This window comes from Xenopus tropicalis, chromosome 9, assembly GCF_000004195.4.
Source record: "Xenopus tropicalis strain Nigerian chromosome 9, UCB_Xtro_10.0, whole genome shotgun sequence".
Taxonomy (NCBI): domain Eukaryota; kingdom Metazoa; phylum Chordata; class Amphibia; order Anura; family Pipidae; genus Xenopus; species Xenopus tropicalis.
The window spans coordinates 65,794,733-65,820,547 of NC_030685.2; the positions used below are offsets into that span (position 1 = coordinate 65,794,733).

Sequence of the window (25,815 nt, forward strand, 5' to 3'; positions counted from 1 at the left end):
AAGCCTTGATAGAGGGAATCCCATCCTGAAGGCCAATTAGGTTTAAATTTGGGGAGAATACTCCTGTTGGCCCATCTTGGAAGTCAAGGTTTATGGTGGACTCTTCTTTAATACCTTAAGATAGATAGCCGTACATGTCCAGATTTGGTTGGACACCTTGGCATATTTCTACTATACCATCCAGCCATTTAGGCATTTATTTAGGAGTCAATCTGGGTAGATCATGGTTTATCAGTCCTGACAATTTCAACAGTCGGCAGAAAGGAAATGAAGGGGAGCTGCAGCAGAACACGTGTAGGGCCACTTGGACCTTATCGGTCTTTCTGGCCTGCAGGATAATCGGGTACCTGGATATACTGGGAACCATACCTGAATGGCTCATACTGTATTTTTTTTTCATATGTTTGCAGCCTTGCTATGGGGGATCCTGGCTAAATATTGAGCCTTAAATGGGGCGACCCACTGCTGTAGTTGGTTATGATATATTTGGAGCTATTAAATGATGGCTAATATAGTCCCTCATAGCAAGTGCCCTCTTTCTCTTTATAATGAGATTGATGGCCAGAGGGTTAAATATTGCTATCATTTTGTTTATAGCTTGACTCCCCCTCCCTCTTACCCCTGAATTAAAAAAAAATCAGGGGTATGGGGGGACACAACAGAAAAAAGCCTGGCATCTGTACAAATTATAAGCAGCAAATTTATTTTTAATAGTATATTAATATTTTATCATTTGGTGCTAAAACGTCTTCCATCTGAGGCAACTGAGAGGCAAGCAAGTGATGAGGAACGGAGATGGGTGCTTAGTAACACCGCATTAACAATTTATGAGCCTTTTGAATTGACCTTAAGCCCATAAATGTCCTATAAAACATAATATTAGTTTGTCTTGCACTTTAAAAAAAAAATGGAAACATGATGTATTTTATTATTTGCATCCTTATCACGGTACCGTGAGTAACGGGTCCACCTATGTGGCTGCTTTACAAGCATTATAAGTGCATGGTTTAGTGCCGGGTGTCAGAAGGGAACAAGGGCATTATTGGCTTATCAAGAATTGTGACTCCGGCCCCCTCTCCTATTCTCTCTATGGCCCTGCCAGTCCGTCATACTGGTTAAAAAGAAGAAGAAAAAAAAAAAAAAAAGCCCGTCTTGCTGCAGAACTGTTCCAGAACATTAAACCTTATAAAAAACAGCCGTCCCCCAGCCACGCAGCAGTTTGAAAATGTTGAATCCATTCAGCGCCAGTTGTATTTAATATTTCTCAGATGAACTCAAGTTCAACCCGGCTCTATAATTTTCAGTTTATTTGCCTTCCGCGTTCACGTTCGATAAAACAGTCACTGCCAGTTTGAACCGGTTCTGGCTAACCCTTTCAGCTCCGGCCGTCCGGCCGCCCCATCCAAGCCCTGGCCGCGGCAGGCAGGCGCCGGCGGAGACGCGAGGGTTAAGGCGGAGGGAGCTTCTCTGTCTGAGAGATCTGATTTGCATGGAAGGTGAAGACGCGCGGCACATACATTTGCCTTGTAATGAATTGTCTTATATATTATGTGTTTATGGCTCTGCTTTGCTGCCTGCATCTGTTCAGCGAGCCGCCCTGAATAAGCAAGGAGAGCGGCGCCCACCATTTTCTCCCGGGCTGTCTTCCCAACAAGCCACACTCCATTTTTCATATCCCTTCTTCTGTACTGTTTTTTTTATTTGTTTAGCTTTATTTATTCATTTTCTTTCCCTGTCCCTCTCGGTGGAGGAGATAGGATTTGCACAGCCCCCCTGTGATTTACAGAGAAATCAGATCTTGATTTTTGGGGGTGAAAAGACGATTTTTCTCATGTCATGGTTCTGTCGGGAAGCAGCTCATGGGAATTCTGATAATCCTTTTTAGTTAAAAAAAGTATTAGTATTAGTTTTGTTATCTGCACCATTACATTCCATTAACCTCTTTATTTCTAAGACTCTGTCTACACCAGTGCCATACTACAGCCCCAGGGCGGTCATTACTACGGGTTTGAAACCTGTTATCCAGAATGCTTATTCCATAATTTGGATCTCCATACTAGAAAAAAAATCATTAAACATTAATTAAAACCAATAGTTTAATTATATCTTAGTTGGAATAAAGTACAAGGTACTATTTTATGACTACAGAGAAAAAGGAGATCATTTGTAAAAATCTGAATGATTTGAGTAAAGCGGAGTCTATGGGAGACGGTCTTCCTGTCATTTTGAGGTTTCTGGATAATAGCTTTCCAGATAACTGATCCCATACCTGTACAGCTGAATGCTGCCCCCCAAAGATGCATAGTAATACATTTGGGCAAAGGGTTAAGATGCTAAAAACCCATAACAGGTCTACGGGAAGCCCATTTCCCAATAAGTCCATTTTAAGCAAATAATTCTGATTTTAAAAAAAGATGTACTTTTGTCTCTGTAATAATGAAACAGTACCTTGTACTAAGCTGCATGAATCCCTATTGGCCATATTGTTGGCAAAACAATCCTATTGTGGTTTTTTCATGGCTACATTATTTTTAGCAGACTTAAAGTGTAGAGATCCAAATTATGAAAAGATCCCTTACATGGAAAGCCCTCAGTCCGGATAATAGATATATATTTTTTTTTTTTTAGAAGACTATCTGGAAAACCCCAGGAATTCTAGATGCCATACCTGAGAGGAGACTGAATAAACCCAAACATATAAAGCTTGGCCATGTTACCTTTAGTCATAGTATCACTTGTGGCCCTCCGCTTTGGGCCCTGGGCTGCAGCTCCTCAAATCCTTATTATAATCAGCTACTGTCCTTCAATCACCCAATATACACTTGACGAGTACCACTAATTGAGTCAAGGGGTTGGTTACCTCGTCCGCTGAAAGGAATTTTTATACATATTGAGCAGACTATCTGGAAAACCCAGGCATTCTAGATGCCATACCTGTGAGGAGACTGAATAAACCCAAACAAATAAAGTTTGGCCTTGTCACCTTTAAGGTGGCCACACACGTGGCGATCTAACGATGTTTCGTGCGACCATCGGTCGCACGAAACATCGTCAGATCCACCACACACCGTTCAGGGCTGAAACAGCAGATAAGGAGGTAGAAACAATAGGATTTCTACCTCTTCTGCTGATTCAGCCCTGACGGCAGATTTTGGTCAGGCGCCTTCTATGGTGCCCGATCAAAATTTTCTAACCTGGCCGATCAGCGAGTCGACCAATTTCAGCAGCTTCCTGCGATATCGGTCGACTCGCCGACATGCCATACACGCACCGAATATCGTACGAAACGAGGTTTCGTACGATATTATCAGTGCGTGTATGGCCAGCTTAAGTCGTAGTATCACTTGTGGCCCTCAGCTTTGGGCCCTGGGTTACCTCGTCTGCTGGAAGTTTCATACATATTGCAGATAATGTTACCCCCCATGTAATCTAAAGGCACACAGCCCAGTCGTTACCTGTCAGTGCATTTCTTATAAACATTAGAATTCATTGGATCTGGGTTCTTAGGTTCAGCTCCCGCCAAGGCACACTCCAAAAACATAAAGTAAAAGTGACCATATAATTCGTTCAGCATTGAGTATTTCTGGGCAGCTTCCAGCTGCTGCAGAACTAAAACTCTCAGCAAACTCCTGACAACAGAATATAGAACATGTAGTTCTGCTACATTTTAGCAGCAAAAATATCCATTTTCTTCTAGGTAAGTCTGCCTAACCTAATTGTGGATTTTCTCTTAGTCTAGAGAACTAGGCTTTGCTCTGTACTGGTAGGAATTCTAGGTCGCTAGGTCTGTGGGAAATAATGGGAAGCAAGTTTTGTATTTTATTAGCATAACATTTAGCCGCCATCGGCTTGGCAGAGACGGATTGCATGGCACAGAAATATAAACAGAACGGAGTGCATAGGCCACACATTAAGTATTGGGGGGCAGAATGCCCTCGGCTAAGGAGCTTTCAATGTAACGGGTGTGTTGGGTAAAGAGCGCTGACAGAAAAATAGTAGCACATGTGAAAGGTTAAGAAAGTAAATATGCAGAGGGTCACGGGCCTCTTACTGGAGTATTGGACTCATTTGCAAAATGTCAGCTTTTCCTTCTGAGTTGTTCGGCTAAGGAATAACAAACACGGCGACACAAAGATTCATACGAGAGACATTGTACCCTCTGTGCCCTGCCACCCGTGCTATGGCTCTTTATATCTCCATCACTGGCCTTGTTATCCGTCTTTTGGACAGGCCAGCCACCTGAGCCATCTGTATCCACTCAGTCTGTCCTATGGCTGTGGGAAGCGCCAGTGTATAGCATGGCATGGCTCATATGATTAATTCCTGCCAAATAGGTCCGCTCTGGTCATCATATAGCTGAATATTGGTTATGCTGCACCATTAAGCCGAATGACTAACAATATAGATGCATTTACTACCGTCTTGCGTACTAGTCAGTATTTAGGTAGCTATCAAATACAGACTTTTGCTGTGCTTGGTGGAACCCGTATATTCTCTGTAACAGGGACAGGTAACCTCTTTAGGTTTTGGAAAATTTACATTTCTCGGGCAAATTTGTGCTGTGCCCATGGGACTTTATTGTAAGCAGGTTGTGACCATTGCTCTAATGACATTGAGCACTGCGGGCAGTATCTTCTGTGTGACGCTGGCTAGCCACTTGGGGAGCACCAGCCTATGATCTCCAATATCGGCTTATAGACCGACTGGTCACTTGGGAAGGAAAAGTCATGCTTTCCGCTGCCAGCTTGTGTATGCTAAGTAGCCACTTGCGGAGCTCCAAGTCCCGATTTCTAATGCTGGTTTAGGGGTGCTGACTAGACACTTGGGGAACATCAAGTTGTGATCTCCGCTGCTGCCTTATGGAAAATTATTGGGCACTTAGGGAGCTTTAATTCATGATCTCCAGCAAAAACCTATAAACACCAACTAGCCACTTGGGAAGCACCAGATTCTGACTTCCAATGCAGGCTTATGGACACTGATTGGCCATTTAAGGAAGTTCAATTTATGACCTCCAGGGCTGGCTTATGGATAGGTCTAGTCACTTAGGGGGCTGGCTTATGGATAGGTCTAGTCACTTAGGGGGCTGGCTTATGGATAGGTCTAGTCACTTAGGGGGCTGGCTTATGGATAGGTCTAGTCACTTAGGGGGCTGGCTTATGGATAGGTCTAGTCACTTAGGGGGCTGGCTTATGGATAGGTCTAGTCACTTAGGGGGCTGGCTTATGGATAGGTCTAGTCACTTAGGGGGCTGGCTTATGGATAGGTCTAGTCACTTAGGGGGCTGGCTTATGGATAGGTCTAGTCACTTAGGGGGCTGGCTTATGGATAGGTCTAGTCACTTAGGGGGCTGGCTTATGGATAGGTCTAGTCGCTTAGGGAGCTGGCTTATGGATAGGTCTAGTCGCTTAGGGGGCTTATGGATAGGTCTAGTCACTTAGGGGCTGGCTTATGGATAGGTCTAGTCACTGGAGGAGCACCAAACCATGATCTCCAACACTGGCTTATGGATAGGTCTAGTCACTTAGGGGGCTGGCATATGGATAGGTGTAGTCACTTGAGGAGCACCAAACCTTGATCTCCAATGCTGGCTTATGGATAGGTCTAGTCACTTAGGGGACTGGCTTATGGATAGGTCTAGTCACTTAGAGGGCACCAATGCCAGCTTATGCACAGCACTTGGCATCTACCTCCACAGCTTTTTTATTGTTGGGACTCGCCAATGGTTTTCTTCCTTGTAGTTGCTTGTTTGACTTTAGGAATAACTTATGTCTTGTGCATTATTTCCCACACCGGACTTCATAAGAATGTGAAATAAATATGAAAGGGTCCCCTATTCTTGGGCGGTCAGATTCATTAGAATGTGAACACGAGGGCACCCAAAATAAGGCACGTTCAAACTGCCCAGCCCTGCATTAATTAACCCTTTGCTAATTGCACCTTGGGCTTTGTTTTTAGAGATTACTGTGCCATAAGGTGGATTTTGGTAATTTAAAGCAATTCCTGCTTCTCCACTAACAACTTTGCCCCCAATTTTTTTTTTTTTTTTTTTTTTTGCAGTAAGCGTTTACCTGAACTTGTAATGCTTTTTGAAAGCACTGGTGACCAGGGGCGATAGCTCAACCTTCACTAGATGCATTTTTGGGTTTTAACATGGGCTGTTACTTTAATGTGCCAGGGGGAGTTTATATAGTGATGTTTAATGCTGGTATTGCTGCTAATGTCTGACATGCATTGCTTGCCTTCTGTGGCTCTTCAGCAGCAGCAGTGTAATGTTTTTATGGGGGGTCGTCCCAAATAGTTCAAACAACACAACGCCTTCTTTTTGCTGTTCATTTTAATAATGTACATTTCCATTTATACAGACAACATGCAAAGACTTTAGCTTTTCTATTGTGTTGAAGATTAAATAATTTAAAAAAAATTTTTTTTTTAACTTTGGTCCTGACAATTTCAGCCTCCCTTTCTGAAATCTCAGCGTAGGGTTATTGAACAATAAAGAGCCTGTGGGTGGGCACTGCCCAGGAAAGCAGTGCGGCAAAGAAGAAATCTGTTATGGAGTAACACTGCCACCTAGTGGGCATTTGTTTGCAGAGAGGCTGTTTGTAGGGCAGAAGGTGGAGCGTTTGTGGCCGGCTGCTCATTCCCTGTAGTATTTTATTTTAGTTGGTGGAGTGAACCATTGCTGCAGAATCAGAGGCCTTAATGGGGTGCCCCTGCAGCTGGCAACATGGCATCCATCCTCAGTATGATAGAATGCAGGCTTGTGTCTGGTTGTCTTTGGATTGTCAGATGCTTAAAGAAAGATCTTTTATTATAATCTAAGGCTGCCATGACAGTTGTTAGGTTGGGAGCATTTTAAGATATTACTAGCATTATGGCATAGGGCAGCCATGACAGTTCTCATGACCAGCAGCTATACATAAGATAAATCCTAATTTCAATAGTCATTTAACTTCTGGGTTTCATCATTGAGGTTTCCTTTTCACCTGGGATGGAGGAAATGTGAGTGTACTGCCTGGGGATGCTGGGTGCTTGATGCATATAGATGGCAGTTCCTATGCCCCAGGGCAGCACACTGTTGCTATGGACAGACCCATGGCAACTGAAGCCTCCCAGTGGAATGATTAGGGGTGATTGCTGTTGACACTTATGTTATAAAGTTAAATGCACAATGCCCATTTATAAACCCAGGCAAACCTTTCCATTCTCCCTTCTCATTTGTGCAGCTTTAAACCCCTCTGTCACTGTTTCTATCCTTTAGTACAATGTAATGGGATTTGCTTGGTGCTTTATAGTGGGGCAAGAACAGAAAGGGAATAATGTAGTTTTGCAGTGTGTACTTTCCCTTTTTCCATTGTATTCAGCAGCATGGTTCTGGAATAATAATGCTATGAATATGGAGCGCCACCTAGTGTTCAAGCGAGGCAGCTTGTTTTACTAGAGAGATGTTACAGAGAGGTCACACATTTGTTATGTCGGCTGATGCTTGCTGCGTTGCAGTTAATGCGCTGGGCTTTATTTCACTACTGGAGCATGCGCTGCTGCTTAAAGGAACAGTAAAGCCTTTTGGGGGCTTGTTATTAACTGAATGGGGGGTTGTGCACTGCATCTTCTGAATAATAAATGAAGGAAATTCTTTTCGTCTTTCCTCAATGGGGAAGAATAGTTCCTGTAATTTTCCTCCCACTTTATTCAGGTAAAAGAACCCATCTGAACTGTTGCCTTAAATGCTAGCATAATGTCATGTTAGTGCCCATGGCACTGCCACTCACTCACGGTGAAATCATCAGCCAGGGCTTTCTATGCGAGTATATACGTTAGAAAATATGGCTTTTAAGCATGGAGGACTTTTCATCCCTGTGAAGGACCCAGAATTTGGGAATGATTGTGCCCATTTTGGGTTGGTTCAGTTGTTTTTGCAGTTAAAGAGCTGGGTGGCTGTGGGTTCCATGCCATTCGGATTCAGGTATATACTAATGTATAAGCGTAACGGGCTAAATGGCTGAGCATCTGATATACCATGGGTGATCATGGCGTGGGCATGGGATTCCATGACTCCTTGTTACTCGCACACGTATGCCCCTGGCTACAGGAATGCTGTCTCCATGGTGTAGTCAGGCTGCTGCTGCCCTGTGTGGGGGGAGAAAGAAAGGAGAGTGGGCTCGGCTCAGTAACTAATTGGATCATTGCTCTGGGTGGGAATAGCAGAGCTCTCTCCTCAGGCTGATTGGGAAGGGGATAATACAGGGATGCTGAGCAGATTGGATTGCTGTGCTGCTGCCACTGCCGGCGTCAGGCTGGACCTATAGTGTAAAAGCACAAATGCTTGGGTCTCTAACTCCCAGCCATGCTTTCCGGTGAGGCTTCAGCTGCAGCAGTGTCTGTACAGGAGAAGGGATAGTGACTCCCATGTTACAGCAGCAGTAGGTGCAGGAGAGATCTCGGAACCAGGCTACAGATCTGATGCTCTCTTGCTCCCTCGCACCGGTGCGTTATTGGCCTGCATCGCACTGTTAAACTCCGGAAATAATCAGTGAATTTTCTCTAAGCCCCCAGCATCTGTGAAATTCCATATCTGCACAGTATATAATAAGATATATTTAGGGGCATGTCCAGCTTGCTGCCCTCAGCTGTTGTTAAACTACAACTCCCATCATCCACAGACCTCTGAAATTAAAGTCGTAGCAAATTTAGCTTTAGTTGCCAAATACGATTAAGCTCTTTGAACAAAGTAGTGAAGTAAGTGCATTGACATTGGCTCCAGTGACTTCCTGTTTCGGAAGACGGGCTTTCTTTATGGAATGGGAAGAGTTAAGTCCGCTTGCACACAGGCAAAGTTCTGATGCCGGCAGGGAGCATAAGGTTTGCTTTCGTGTAAAAGCTCTGAGCCTTTTCCTTCCAAAGTAAAGAAAACTTGGAATTGTTTGTAACAATCCGAAAGTACCCCCGGGGTTGGGGGCAAATGTGCTTAGGCCCCTAGCCAAGACTGGATTCACAATGGGCCCAGAATAATATTTCCCCAGTAATCATGTCCATTGGGTTCTGAACAAGTACAGCTCCCAGCGCCAAAAGGAACAAATCCTTCCCGTTCTCTTAAAGAAGCCCTTGTTCTAGAAGGAATCCAGCAGCCCACTGCCAGCATTCTTTACTTCTGTGCACATTATTACAGCAGAACCCCCATCTGGGCCACGGCACCATCCTATTGTGTTTCCATTGGTTCCAGGACAAAGAAATTCAATTAGCAGTGCTTTTCTGTTTGTTTGCTGTAACATTCTTGTTATTCCATGAGATAAAGGGAAAATAAACCACACTTGACATGAGCTCACTCAGGCTTAAAATAGTTCATAAATAAACAGTATCTGAACTGCCAATACGGAATACATATATATTTGCATAGAATGACATGATTCCTTATATCATTATCATTCTGCCTAAGACTCATAGGGAACATTTCCCTACCCCCTTAGGCTAGCAGATTCATTCAGCCCCTCCCATCACCATGTTCAATGTTGAAGTGATGGATTCTGGGACTTGAAGTCCCTCTGTGAGGCTCCTGTGTATTATAAATGTATAAAGTTCTGTGGATAGCATCCTAGCTTGTTGTGAGGCGACAAATAAGAGCGCCAAGGCCACTGATCCCGCTTGACTTCATGTTTCTGTTTTGCTTTATGGCAGGCAAGAAGCCCTGAAGTGGAATGGTTGGGGATACAATGATTCCAAATTCACTTTCAATAAAAAGGGCCAAGCCGAGTTTACTGGCAAAAGGTAAGGCTGAAAATCTGTGTCTGTGTCCCAGTATGTCTGTCTGTCCTTCTGTCTTCACTCACACAGTGCTTTATAAATGCTGCTAATATGCGTATAAGGATGTCATTTACTGTATATTCATGGTTCTTGTGTATTATATATTATCTAGCAGTGTCCATAATAGCGCACTCCGGGGCCAAGATCAGTGAACATATATGTGACCAAACAGATATAGAATATATTTTTTTTTTTTTTAGGAAAAAAATTGACTAGAATAGAAATGTGAGACATTTTAGTTTTAGCCATTTGTTTTATTTCATGTTTATGGGAAACTTTCTACAAATTGTCCCCACGCAGACCCTGTGAAAAACCTTTATATTCAGTGGGGGCCTTAAGTCTTTGTCTTTGGCTAAACAACTGGAATATGTGGCATTTCCCTGTTTAAATGGCATTTACATCAACGGTTTTTCTTTTTTTACCTCTTTTTTTAAAAATTTTAATTGAAGAATTTTCTATATTCAACGAAAAGACAATTCTGTTTCTAAAAGAATAATAGCCCAGGCAGTGCTGATATGTTTGCTCCCTCACTGAACTGCAGGGCTTATCCAGGCAGAATCCTATATAATTCTATGTGTAACCTCAGACGGAGTGGTATTAGTTTCTACCAGAAGGTGGTGCTGTAGTACAATTAAGATAGCTGTGTGAATGTGGAACCTACAAATGGTTAACTTAGGCAGGCGGAGCTATGGAAATTTGATGGATGATGTCATATTTCTCCTTTTCCAATGAGCTTAACAGTTTTTCCATAAATCACTCCCACTCACCAATAGCTTTGCAATCCTCAAATCTCAGCCCACCAATCCTACAGCCTATCAGAACTTCCATGTAGCTTTGGTGCCACCCCGGGGGGAAGGAGGAGGATAGTTGTAAGCTGAAACTATGGAGCCTTTGGGAGGGGTTTGGAGTGTATGAGAGGAGCCTGCTCGAAATTAGAAATACCCCCAGCAGATGTCTCAGTATTCTGCAAAACCCACTTCAAGAAAAATGGCAAGAAGTGGATTTTAAATAATAAAATTCTTTATTTCAAATATTTTCAAATCTATCTGTCTATCTATCTATCTATCTATCTATCTATCTATCATCATCATGTATCTACAAAATATCTGCACTCAATCCACTTATTATATTTAATATATAGCTTTCAGAAGGAACAACAATCTATTTTTTGTGAATCATAGTGTTTTATTGCCATCGCTTGATAAAGTCGTGATAAAGGTCCCAAAGGACCAATAGATTATTTGTTATCCAGAAAGCTCCAGATTACAGGAAGGCCATCTCCTATAGACTCCTTTTTAATCGAATAATTAAAATGAATTAAAAAAATGATTTCCTTTTTCTCTGTAATAATAAAACAGTACCTGTACTTGATCCCAACTAAGATATAATTACCCCTTATTGGGGGCAGAACAGCCCTATTGGGTTTATTTAATGGTTAAATGATTCCCTTTTCTCTGTAATAATAAAACAGTACCTGTACTTGATCCCAACTAAGATATAATTACCCCTTATTGGGGGCAGAACAGCCCTATTGGGTTTATTTAATGGTTAAATGATTCCCTTTTCTCTGTAATAATAAAACAGTACCTGTACTTGATCCCAACTAAGATATAATTACCTCTTATTGGGGGCAGAACAATCCTATTGGGTTTAATTAATATTGAAATTATTTTAGTAGACTTTACGTTTAGAGATCCAAATTAAGGAAGGACCCCTTATCCGGAAAACCCCCAAGTATTCTGTATAGCAGGCCCCATACCTGTATAAATAAACATGACCCTTATTTTGTGTACTTATGACTCTGCTGTAGTGCTTGGGTCTGTGTATGTGCTGTATTCAGTATATAAACATGCCAGGGTATAGGCCGCATAACTTGTATATAACTTGTATTACAGCCTGTGCTGTTTTTAGTGCAACATGTAAATCTAAACTTGCCATTGAAATGCTTTTAGGGGTGGCTAAAATATAAGCCATAGCCTTTATGTGGGTGCCGTATACTTAAATCTAAATAATACACATATAATTCCCGGCACAGGTTAGGACCCCAGTGTGCTACCCCCTGTTTCATACCATTCTTTCACATATAGGATCCATTATCCAGAATGCTGGGGACCTGGGATTTTCATGATTAGTTGCCTCTCTGTTATTTGTATACCCATACCTTAAATTTGCTAAAAATCATTTTAGCATTAAATGAACCCAATAGAATTATTTTGCCTTCAGTATGGATCCATGCAGCTTAGTTACAAGGTACTGTTTTATTATTACAGAGAAAAGGGAAAAAAAACTAGAATTTGATTAAAATAAAGTCTATAGGAGATGGCATTCCTGTAATTTGGAACTTGGATTATTTGTTTCCAGACAAGGGATCTCATATCTGTATATGGCCAGTATCACACTTTTTATATAAGAATTAATAGAGTTTTTCTTTCAACCTTCCCCAGTTTTACAGCTTGTATCTCCTCTGTTACCCTCTAGGGCAAACTCACTTTCCCAGAACTTTACCACGTTTATAGTAGGACTAGGAAAGACTGGAGGAAATACATCTCTGTTTATTCTTCTCTTTCTGTTGGTGGGAATAGTATTGTGTTTGTGCTTTAGACTGTAGGCTATATATTTGTTATAGAGCATATTCCCCCCCCCCCCCCACTGCTGACGGATATAATCCAGGCTCTGTACCAGTGCAGAAGGGCACCATGCTTTGAAGTAACTCAAAACAGCAAGTAAATTTAGGATAAATATCCCAGCGTTTGCTATGAGAGAAAATCAGGCTGCTGTCAGATTCCCAAGCTGTGGCAAGGGGAGATATACTTATATATGTATATACGCGCCGGTCATTCTGCTGGCACCCACTGATATGTCAGCCCTCTGTTCCCATTGGTCGGCCTTATCGCCAGCGGAGAATGAATGATGGCAAGCGCACCATGATCCTAATTGCACAATTCTCCACCGCGCTGCCTTCTGCTAACAGCTTTTCCCCTTGCTTCCTTCCATGGCATTTTACTGACGGACTGACCCCCACTAATAAATAATATGAATCAGCATCTCTCATGCAGCCAGGCCTGGCACTAAAGAGATAAACCCCAGAGACAGGATCCTTTCTGTGCACACCGGCCATTCGCTGTGGGGAGTCCAAAGTCAGTAGAAAATACAGAGGAAAAAAATCATAGAACTGCATATCTGACTGTGGGCTGTACCCAACCCCTGTGACGGCTGAGGGTTCTTATAGGGCCATAATTAATAAGGATCTGCACAAATTGAAGAATTTAAATCACTCGCACAATTTCTGTGGAATGAAACAGAAATGTCACTTAGGGCTGTAGAGTGTGCTTTATCTCTTTTCAGCTCTGCCACTGCTCTTGTTCCCATCATGTCTAGCTGCTGGGCAAGTGGGAGCTGCAGTTCAACAACAGCCCAACAACCACAAATCCTTAAATTACTTATACGGGTATATGATCCCTTATCCTGAAAACAGTTATCTGGAAACCTCCGAAATACTGAAAGCCCATCTCCCATAGACTTGTTTTAAACAAATAATTTACAGTTTTAAAAATGATTTTCTTTTTCTCTGTAATAATAAACCAGTACCTTGTACTTGATCCAAACTAAATATAATTAATCCTTATTGGAGCCAAAACAATCCTGTTGGGTTTAATTACTGTTTAAATAATTTTTTTTTAGCAAACTTAACGTAGGAGATCCGAATTAGGAAATGCCCCTAATCCGGAAAACCTCAGGTCCCGAGCATTCTGGATAATTGGTCCCATACCTGTAATATGAATAACTGTAATATTAATACAGGTTATCATTATTATCTGGAATTCTTGGGAAATGGGATGTTCCAGATAAGGAATCTTTTCGTAATTTACAGGTATCGGACCCCTTATCCAGAAACCCATTATCCAGAAAGTTCCAAATTACAGAAAGCCCATCTCACATAGACTTCATTTTAATCAAATAATTCACATTTTTAAAAATGATTTGCTTTTTCTCTGTAATAATAAAACAGTACCTGTACTTGATCCCAACTAAGATATAATTTACCCTTAATAGAGCCAAAACAATCCTATTGGGTTTAATTACTGTTTAAATAATTTTTTTTAGCAGACTTAACGTAGGAGATCCGAATTAGGAAAATAAACCCAACAGGATTGTTTTGCCTCTTATAAGGATAAAGTATATCTTAGTTGGATTAAGTTCTGTGCGGAACCAACTGCCTTATCTGCAACCTAACTGCAACCCGCTTACCACTATTAAATAGGAAGTGTTGGTTCCACAAACTGGAAGTGACATCATCAGAAGTGTGAGGGGGGTACAAAAATAAAATGTTTAAAGGAGTAAAAAATAGGAAATATAGAGAATATAAGATAAGAAATATAGATAAGACCCACACCCCGACTCATGACTCGCATCTGTACCCACATCCAAAAATCTTGCCCGCAACCCACAGGGGTACCCCGGATATTCCACGGGTACCCACCCACCGCAGGACACTGGTACTAGGTACTGTTTTATTATTGGGAAATTATAAAATGGAAATTATTTTTACAAATTAAAATTTACTCTTTTTTTTACAGCTTGAAACAGACTCTATAGGAAATTTCCTTTCTGGATAATGGACATTTGCATAAGGGATCCCATACTGTACCTGCAATGATATTGAATTTTCTTAGGGAAAATTGTTGTTATTAACCAGTGAAGAGAATACAAATCTGTATAAAAACTCCCTAAAGTTACAAGCCAGGAGTAAATATTTAATGCCACGACTAGCTGTTTCCTGGCCACGCAGCAACTTTATATCCATAGACGCTTCTTTATAGAAGAAAAAGTAATATACCAATGTAAAAAATGTATAATTGTTGGAATTTCTTTTTGCCCTTTTGGTCACGCCTTTAAATATTCATTCTTGGTTTGTAGAGCATTAATCATGGAATCCCGTGGCGGAGCTTTTAAGTCAGTGGGCTGAAGCAGTGGACGTTGTGCAGATCTGTTTTTGTACAGGAAGTCCGGTTCTTAGGCAGTACCCATCAGGGATTTGGATATTCATTTGATATGTCTGATCTCCTAGCGAAGAATGAGCTGGCAAGGCTCCCTGTAAAGGAGAACTGGAAGAAAAACAGTGTTGTCTGGAAAGTGTAATATAATATTCTGGCTCAGTCATTGTTTTTCTTCTTGGCTTTCATAAATCTTATAAAGCAAATTCTTGGGAGTCTCCTACCTGCATATGGCTGTGTGTGTGTATCTCTGGGCATCTGTGCTGGAGGAACCCTTACAGGGTTTATGTCCCAGTAACTTCTGTAACATAGAAATAAAACCATTCCCTACAGGTCTGTATCATCACTAACTGCCATAAATACAACATAAACTCCCATCATATTAGAAATTATAGTTTCCTACGGTTATCCTAGTCGCTAGGATTATCTCTTAAGGTGAGGGATTTGATTGTGAGTAAGAAACGTTTTCATGGTGAGTTGATCCTTCTCTTTACATGTATTTAAATTTTTATGTTTATTAAAGAGGTTGTTTACTTTTGAGTTAACTTAGTATGATGTAGAGAGTAATTTGTAGTTGGTCTTCATTTTTTTATTATTGGTGTTTTTTTTTTATTATTTCTCTTTTTGTTCAGCAGCTCTTAGTTTGTATCTGGTTGCTAGGGATCAAATGACTTTAGCAACCAGGGAGTGGTTTGAATGAGAGACTGATATATGAATAGCAAAGGACCTGATTTGAAACATAAATTATAAAAAGTAAGAATAACAATACAATTGCAGCCTCACAGGGCAAAGGTTTTCTGGCTGCTCGGGTCAGTGACCCCCATTTGAAACTTGGAAGAAGTCAAAGAAAAGGCTAATAACTAGAACTATAAAAAAAAAAAAAAATAATGAAGACCACTTGAAAAGTTGCTTAGAAATGGTCATTCTATAACAATCTCAAAGTAAACTTAAAGGTAAACTACCTTTAGTAGCTTCAAAAGGGGAAAAAAAAAATTAAAACACATTTCTCTTTTCTCTGTAATAATAAAACAGAAACTTTCACTTGACCCCAACTAACATATAATTAATCCTTATTTGGTGGCACAACAATCCTATTTGGGTTTGTTTGTCATGTTTTATTTTTTATTAGACTTAAAGTATGGCCATCGAATTTATGTAGCCCTTTTTCAGAAAACCTCATGCCCTGAGTATTCTGGATAATAGATCCCATACCTCTACTAGTGTATTGCATGGTTTAGTGTTGGAAGAATGCAGACCAGACATTTAAGCTGGTCATGCACGTACCAGAAAGATTTTAGGTATGGTTATGTTTGGCAAATGATTCCTACTGATATCCTAATACCATAGTTTATGGGTTGGTTCATCGATTTGGTAGGTTGGTTTATTTAATTTACAGATGAACACCATGTCGGCAGCTGCACATCTGAAAATGATAAAGAAAAGAGCAGCTGCAACTATTCTTCATTCTTGTCAGTTTGGGGTGTTTGGGGTTGTGCCTTAAACAAATGGAGAGACGGAATGGTGGCCATGTACATGCCCACTTGTTCAGTATCCATCTGTTTGGCCCACAGGCCATCATTTTTGGTCCCAAAACCCTGTGCATTTTTTAGCCGAAAACCACCTGTTAACGGAAATGATCAATTTCAATGCCAAGGAGAGGTGGCATAGGCGCATTAGGGAGCTTTAGAGAATAAGCCTGTTGTGCCATAAGCCTTAGCCTGCTTCTGGACCAGGATATGATATCACGGGCCAGTAAGGGTATTTATTATAATTATTAAGTATATTAGCATTTACATACTGAAATTAAGAAGGCCCTGTAGCTATAATTACGTTTTTGGCTGCCATGGACGGCATCAAGTTTGGGGAAGAGGAGATTGCTGGGAAGTGCAGGTCAAGAGCAAGAGGGAAACACCTACACAAACTGTCGGTTTGGCAGTGTCAGTCTGTTGCTGAAAGATGTTAGATGGCTCAATTGACCTTTGCTTGACGCAATTGCGAGCAAACAAAATTAGTGCAATTGCTTGTGCGCTTTATGGGCATGGTTGCACCAAACATTTTCAAAGTCTGCCTGGAGTAATTTCTGGTGTTCGGCACACCCTGTGTGTGCCTTTTACTTTTGGGACAGCTGACTGGCAGAGATTGACAAAGGGCACTGAGGGAACCCTTGGAGCTAAAAGGTGTTCGCTCAATCTCTAATGGCATTGTAAATGACTTGAATGTGAAAGCTTCATCTTAATATAGGCTATTTATAGGCTTCCATTAAAAGGCATTGCCTGGTTTCTGTCACCTGGCAGGTAGGTGTTAAACCCTACTGTGTGTAGCCAACATGTTAAACCCTACCAAATGTAAAAACATTTGTCAGGTATTTGCCTGTAAAATGCTACCAATTTGTTTGTTTTATAGATACAAACTTAGTGGTATGGTGCTACCAGCTTTAAGAGAATGGATGGAGAAAACATTCGGTGCCAGTCTGGATCAAAAAACTACCTCCCGAGTAAGTAGTATAATAGCAGTGTGATGCAACCACACATTTACTATTATTAAATGAGGGGAAAAATTGAGTTAAAATCATAGTTCAAGTCTTTAGGGGTGAGTATGTACCAACTTACTGGTTGGATAATGACTTGACCTTCATTTTCAAATCCTGAAACAGAACTGGGCTATTGGAGAACTTTCACCTTTTTGTGCTTGGACAGCCTAATTATCTGCTGGAGGATTTACTTTGTTAAAACAGAAGGAAGAATAGACAGTGCAAAATAAAGGGAAATACTGTAGGAGAACCCATTGTCCTACAGTGGCCCAACCAAAGCCTTGATCTCACATAGTCAAGTTGAGTTGACCAAAGTGCATCCAGTTCAACCCCTCTAAACTCGTATATACCCACAATAATACATCCCTATCTTTACACTCGCATAAATAAACTATATCTACCAATAGCTTTACTAACTAACTGTAAAGCTTAAGCTCACAATATCCTTTGATAATTAACTAAGGTGCTGTTTAAAATGGAGCTGCTCAAGCAACATAGCAGTGCCATAAATAAACACATTTTGAGTCTTTGCACTAAAATGCAAAAACGGATCAAGTGCCTGCATACTTTTTATAATGCACCATGCATGGACATGGTAGATCATTCTAAGTAATGCACTCATTGTTATGGTTCCATCCCAGGAATGTTCTCTCCTGTTAAAATACACCGGATATCTGCCTCTGCATTGCAACCTTGGTCTTTCATTTGACCCTGTCTGATTTGGTTTTACTGGAACATGTATATTATTCTAGGTTTCTAGTTTTTTTTTTACTTGTTTAACCTACAGCCTTTGTAAGGTAAACAACAAAAAAACCCCACCAGCTATAATCTCTTCTTCTTGGTTTGTGAAATGCAGTCACTGTGGGACACAATGTCTCCCGGATATGGCCAGTGCGATCAACAGCAATCATTCAACATATTTTTTCATTTAAAAAATCCCAATATATCCCTATTTAAAGAATCATGAGATGGAAGAACTGATTTATTTAGCCTCTGCATTACAGTATTTATTTGTGTATCACCCCAGTGAGGCCTCTCTTGATAACATCTAAGATGACAATACTTAAAAGAGTAATTTGTTGCAATGCTGGTAGATTTTCTTCTTCATGCTTTATTAAACGAAAACAGTCTTTTTATATATGAGCAGGGATCATAGAGTATCCTGAAATACACTTCCCTCTAGGAGTTGGTTGGTTATATATTTCACTTGGAAGTACTGGGCAAAGTAGCCCATAATTTAACCTGTGACAGTTTAACAAAAAGCCTGCAAAACCAAGGATTAGCATAAGAGATGTAATTCCCTTTAGTCCTCAGCATGTATGAAATACTAATTACTCTTCCTGCAAGTAGAGTGGAAAACACTGATTGCGTCTCATTGAGCTATGAAGGCTGAGTGTCAAAACGTATAATCTTTAGCATTATTTTTTGTAGGAATGTATTGATATTTTAATGTGCTTTGCTCCACTAAGTTTTGATACATTCATATACTTCAGCCAGATTGTGATGTGTTAGCTTTCCATGGTGTCCTACCACTATGAGTAATATCACGCCATTAGAAGAGTATCGATCTGTTCTTGGAAGCCTACCATGCCGCTCAGACGTTATATTCAACTGCTCTTTAAAGTCCTTAGTTTCCAATTACTGGCAGAAAATTGCATGCCTCGCTTCTCCTTTTAACTTCCCAATGTTTCTTGATTAGGCATCTTTAAATGTAAGCGATGCCCCACCAGCACTTGTAAATGAAGGATTCCTCCAGGACGTTAAAGCCATAGGCATTTCATATTCCCAGGATGCTGAAGATCGAATTTTCCGAGCACATGGTAAGAACGGGACATCTAAATGCACATCCGTGTAACATATGGATAGCTAAAGCTAGGTTTTGCATAAGCAAATAAGCTTTTATTTGGCTTTTTAGAAATATTCTTCAAAATTAAAACTTAATTGCATGAGTAATTTTAGACCTTGCCTAGTTTTCTGCCCCACCATTTTATGGATGATGATAGAAGGCCAAAATTGTTGTAATTTGTTTTTTATTGTACTACTCACTGCACAAGAATAACAGATCTTAAGATGTTCCAAACTGACTATAACAAGTAGCCTCAGTAATTTAAAGAAGCCTAATTGTATGGAAACACAGTAAATTCTTGTCTGTGACTTGTAATAATGCTGTATTGGCTTGAATCTTTACAGACTAACATAATTCAGTATAAAATTTCAGTGACGACTTCTTCAGTTTGATGTTTATACCAGAATTCCTCTCTTGTATAAACTCCACCCAAACACAACTTAAGCTTTTTAAAAAGTAAACATAATTTTAATCAACTTTGAATTATACATCAATTAAGCGATATGCAGCCTTTTCATGATTTTTAAAGGAGAAGGAAAGGTAAAAACTAAATAATCCGAAAGGCCTGTGTAAATAGAGCCATAAGCACTCGCAGCCATAAGCACTCAACAAGTTTCACTTTTAAGTTCAAGTTTCCATTTAAGTAAAGTGAGATTGTTACTACTCAAGGCTACCAACATATTGGTGACAAGATAGCCCAGAAAGTCAGATGTTACTAGTCCAGTGTCCTGTAGGTTGGTGAAGATTTTCATCAACACTTCTTTGCTCTCCAGCCTTTTCTCTATATAATACACTCGCCTTCTCTTAATCTTAAACCCTAATGGGTTGTCCTGAGAAATGGAACAGGGTGGGAGGAAGGGTGACTTATCCAGAGGGTCAGAAAAGGTGACAAACCTGGCATGCTAATGGAAGGGGTGGTGTGAAGAAGTATGCTGGCATGTAGGTTCGGGAGGAGTGGTGATGGGAGGTAAGGAGCAAGTGTCATATTAAGGAAATAGACTGGCAAGTTAATAGATCTAAGGGAATAGACTGGCAAGTTCATAGAGCTAGGGGAATAGACTGGCAAGTTCATAGAGCTAGGGGAATAGACTGGCAAGTTCATAGAGCTAGGGGAATAGGCTGGCAAGTTCATAGAGCTAGGTAAGGTTCGAAGGAGCAGAATTGCCTTGTAATGGAGGGAAAGTAGATGGCTAGCATGTAACTAGATCACAGAGAGTGTTAAAGGGTGGTAGCTGGCCAGCATGGCCGGAACTAGGGGTAGGCAGAAGAGGCAGCTGCCTAGGGCGCAATGATTAGAGGGCACCAGACAGGAGCCTCTCCAGCCGACCCCTTGTCCTCCTTCTTTGTCACTGCCCCCGCCGCTTGTCATTAGCGGTGGGGGCAATGACCCATCACCAAAAAATGACCAATCAGCCAAAAGCGCGGTGAGGGGGGTTGTGAGGTGGCCGACCGGGTTGCCTAAGGCACCCGGTTGGCTTTGCCCGCCCCTGCTGGCCAGCCATATTTGTTATGTAATAAAAGGCACAATGTTTGCCCCGGAGCAGTAACTCATAGCAACCAATAAGTTGCTTGCCTTTAAACAGGTGATCAGTAAATGCTACCTGCTGATTGGTTGCTATAGGTGATAAGTGTAGCAAACTTTGTTCCAGATATAACATAAGTCCATGTATGTCTTTCTGATTGGCAGTGTATGCTGGTGGGAAGGCACCTATTGTATAGTAGTATGGGTTCTTTTAAGTGTGTAACCCTACTTTAGCATTGACAGTGCTCCATTTGAATATTACCTGTCGGTGGACTGGGAAAGGTGTTGTCAGCTTTAAGTGTGAATGTATTAATGCTTTTTCTTTAATAGGTCATTGCCTACATGAAATATTTACTCTCAGGGAAGGAATGTTTAAGAGGATTCCCGACATTGTTGTGTGGCCAAGTAAGTGCGATTTTAATTTTTCATGGAGTTAAGTACATGCAGTCTAAGACACATGGATGTACAGATATTTTTTGAAACAACACAACAACAAAAGTTGGCAGACTTTAGGTGTCATCTGCTTGCAACTGCTGGAATGGTATTAACCACCTCTACCCATAATGGTCAGATTCTCTGTACAGGTTATGAGCAAGCAGGGGGAAAGTCTCATTATTACTAGGTGTATTGCCCTTGCCCCTTTGCTTCTAGTTCATTCCATATTTTTGCATTTTCTAAGGTGAATGTAGCACAATAGGGGCTTTGGAAGTTGATAAAGTTGTGGCCTTATCTTTACCCTTTAGCTATATATATAATCTACTCTGTTCCATAACCTTTAGTCCCTTTTTCTTTCCCTTTGAAATATTATATAAGATAGAGGGCCCCCTTCACACTCAGTTTCCTGTGCCACATTGCCTATTGTGTATGTTTCACTCAAGCTGAAAACATCCTCTTACCAGCGCTTTTATAATTGAACCCCTTGCTAAAAAGAAAATAATTAGGATCCTTGTTAGACTAACAGTTTGCTTTGTTCTGTGTAGAAGGTGATTTCTGCTGTCCGTGTGAAATGGACTGTTAGGTAGCCATGTTTCCTTAAGTGATTAGGCAGCACCAATTAAGCATTATTGTATCTCAAAGTAGCAATTAGCAGTGTAGTAATTTCAGAGTACAAAACAGTAATGGTTAAATATTATTAAACATGCCATTATCACTATAGCTATTTAATTGCACTAGGTTAACTTCACAAATAGCTCAAGGCCCATCCAAAATGGTCAAATTAGTCATTGTACATTAATTAAACAGAATAAAGCCTGTTAAATATTAGCTTAGCTAATCATGTTGCTGTTAAATGCTGTTACGCTTAAAACAACCAATTCCTTAAGTCCAAATTAAACATTTGGAAGGAAGAGCATAGAGAACTGCTACAGTAAAAAGGGGGCAAACTGTATTTAAGCCATGCCAGCCCAGAGTGCTACCAAAATATTCTATAACCATGTTGTCCACTTTATTTCTCCTTCCATAATGTTGAAGAACTTCAACATTATGGCATTTGCATTGGCACTATATGGTCATATGAGCTCCTGGACAAGTTGGGGTAGTATAAAATCCTCCGAAGGATTTTTAGAATCGTATTCATCAAAGTGTACTCTAAATTTCAGCCATTGATAAACAGGCTTCTAAAAATCCCATAGAAAATTAATAGAAAGTGGATACATTTTTCAGTGGTGAGCCCTAATCTCACATTTTGATAATCTGCCCCTAATATCTGTGTGCCTTAATCTGACTAATTCTCAAAATAAAAAAAACAAAAACGTTTTCTTTATTTCTGTTTTCAGCCTGTCACGAAGATGTTGTGAAAATAGTGGATCTATCCTGTAAACATGATGTTTGTCTCATTCCATTTGGAGGTAGGTGCCAAGTTTTATTATTAATGTAATACATTAACATAGTTAATATGATCAAATCATACTTCCATAGTAATGCAAACAAGTTGTGCCCTGTTTGCGGTAGGACAACAGATATAATAACTTTGTTAGGGCTATGTATGTTTATTGAACAAATTCCAATGCTGTAGATTAGTGCTGTCCAACTTCTGTGGTGCCGAGGGCCGGAATTTCTCTCGCATACATGGTGGAGGGCCGATAATGGAAGCCAGTTTTGGCCACTCCCCCATTTTAAACCCCACCCACTTTAAACCACACCCATTTTATCACAGTGGTCGCTGCAGGGATATCAACCATCATTCATATGTTAAAGAATTATATTATGTCATATTAAGTCACACCCTTAAATCCATATGCCTCCTCCCCTGTGGTTAGCACAGCAACCCCCAGCACATAATCACACACCTTAGGGACCATTTAATGGCTATATCCAACTGCTAACAAACTCCCACAGGCAGCATAGGGCAGACAGAGTATGGCACACACAGGCAGCACTCTGCCTGACCTGTGCTGTCTGTGTGTGCCATAGGCTCCCTGCCCTATGCTGCCTATGTGCCATACCCACTCTGCCCTATGCTGCCTGTGTGTGCCATACCCTCCCTGCCCTATGCTGCCTGTGTGTGCCATACCCTCCCTGCCCTATGCTGCCTGTGTGTGCCATACCCTCCCTGCCCTATGCTGCCTGTGTGTGCCATACCCTCCCTGCCATATGCTGCCTGTGTGTGCCATACCCTCCCTGCCCTATGCTGCCTGTGTGTGCCATACCCTCCCTGCCCTATGCTGCCTATGTGCCATACTTTGCCTACCTGTGCTGCCTATACACAGGCCAGGCAGTACATACAATGTCTGAGGTGTGAAGAGGTGAACAATGTGGGTGATTACAGACTGAGCCTGAGGTGTGAACACAACAGGGGGTGAACAATGCAGAGGTTAAAAGGTGTGAACAGCACAGGGGATTACATGATTAAACAATACAGGGGGATTTACAGCCTGAATGTGAGGTGATAACCATGCAGGGGGCCAGTTAATCTCAGTACTGATACCATTTAAAGCTTACACAAAGTTAAGCCATCAAAGCAGCCAGACAGGTGGGGGGCCACACAGAGGGGGGTCGAGGGCCGCCAGTTGGACAGCACTGCTGTAGATAAAGCAACATACCAGCAACCCATGGGGTATAATGTATTAACAGGAGCAAAGCTTGCCCTGGGTCTAGCAACCAGTAGCAACTACCCAGATGTTTGTCTTTAAATACCAGAAAAATCGTCTAGGCATGGGGGGGACAAGGACCCGGACTAGCAGGCAACAGAAGAGGAATGTGCCTAGCCCCCCACCATTGTGCCCTAGGCACATAGGACATAAAGACTTGCAAAATCAAATGAAAGGCAGAAGCAGCAAAGCTGGAAAAATGGTAGATAAAGGGATGACAGGAGAAGAGAGAAAGAGTGTAGAGCATTCTTATGTCTGTATTATTTGTTGCCATCTAATTGGTGCTAAGTGGATAGCAAGACATAAGTCTTGTGCACTTAAGACTGTTTCAAATATTTTAGACATGTGGCTCCAGTTTGTGGGTATTTTTTTTTTAATCTTGAAAGTTCCAAACATTAGCAGAGAACAGATCTGAAATACGTGCTAGTGGAACTTTAAAAGATCTCTATCAGATGGGATCAGAATGTAATTATTGGGCAGCTGCATGTCGTGTTTAGATCTGTTTCTGTTCCAATCGTCAGTCATCATTTAGCATTAGCATAATCATTAGTACTATAATGAACCTAATGTAGTACAGCTCGAATCAACCTCCTGAGATGCAATGTATGTCTTTGTAGCAGTAATCTGTTGAAGTGTATAGGTTATACTATAGAGCTTGGCCTCTTTTAGTTCTGTTAAGTTATATTTTGTCTTGTTTATTAAACTACCTGTGATGGCCTTTGCTTGTGTCTGCAGGTGGGACAAGTGTATCTAATGCCCTGGAATGCCCTGAAGATGAGAGGAGAGTTATCGTTTCATTGGATACCTCACAAATGGTAGTTAAATCTTAGCATTTGGCCAAAATGCATCCTAAACCTTGTACTTTGGTGTGTTTTTAGCAGATAATAATGCTTACAATGTATTCCTCCTCATTTAAAGGGGTGGTTCACCTTTAAGTTAACCTTTAGTATGTTATAGAATGGCCTGGTCCTAGCAACTTTACAATTGTTTTTTATTATAGTTTATGAAATAGTTTCTTTATTCTTCTGCCTATTTTCAACCTTCTAATGTGAATTACTGACTAAAACAGCCAAAAACTCTTGCTTTTTGAGGCTACAATTTTATTTTATTTTTTTATTGTAACTCTCTTATTCAAATTACCGTCTCTTGTTCAAACCACTGCCTGGTTGCTAGGTAAAATAAGACCCTAGCAACCACATAACTGCTAACTGGAGAGCTGCAGAACAAAAAGCTAAATAACTGAAAAACCAAAAATGAAGACTAGTTGCAAATTGTCTTAGAATATCCGTCTAAATCGTACTAAAAGTTAATTTAAAGGTGAACTACCCCTCTAAAAAAAGAACAATACATGGTAATGCTCTGTATTTTGTCATCTTAAATTTTCTTTGGAAAAAAAAACCCAAAACAAAATTCCCCCAAATTGACACATGGACAATAATCTCAGTGTCTCACTGAAATGTTGCTTTTGTGTTGTTTTACTATTTAAGGGGCACTTCTGAATGTTTGGTCACGTATCCAGGCATTCTCATATTGATCATAAACATAGAAGACTATAAAGACATCAATTTATTTTACCAATTGGACATATGCTTTTATCAATTGAGGTCCCTGCAGGTTGACACAGTTATTGACTGAACAGATTTTAAAGCATGGCCTGTGAGATCCTCATTCCAGAAATATCCAGATCAGAATAATGGGTTATAGATCGAAATAATGTATTATGGTGGATCCATACTGACCAGGGTTATGCTTATTGATTTGTTATTGCACTGGTTTGTATGTGGACAGTTTAAGAATAGATAATTGATAGAAAGCCCATTGGTATCCATGCAACCAATATGCATATACTATGGATATTGGTCGATTCAGAGATCCGGCAGAATTGAAAATCGCATCCTCACGGCTACATGCCATTTGCCCAATCAGAGCAGTAGAAATGCGTCCATACCATGTGTGGCTCTTCATATGTGTTCTGTCCGATAAACATATGGGCTGATCAGTTAAGAGAGTGTAATCAGTCAGTCTGTGTA

At 40.7% G+C, this 25,815-nt stretch overlaps 1 protein-coding gene across 1 annotated transcript in view; it reads left to right on the plus strand.

Annotated features, from left to right (window-relative positions):
• Window positions 1-25,815, plus strand: part of agps (alkylglycerone phosphate synthase) — a 136,311-nt gene that overhangs the window by 21,771 nt on the left and 88,725 nt on the right. Inside the window, 6 exon segments of the mRNA NM_001126829.1 lie at window positions 9,679-9,768; window positions 17,202-17,292; window positions 19,028-19,148; window positions 21,027-21,101; window positions 22,472-22,543; window positions 24,521-24,600. Coding sequence (NP_001120301.1) covers window positions 9,679-9,768; window positions 17,202-17,292; window positions 19,028-19,148; window positions 21,027-21,101; window positions 22,472-22,543; window positions 24,521-24,600 — 529 coding nt within the window.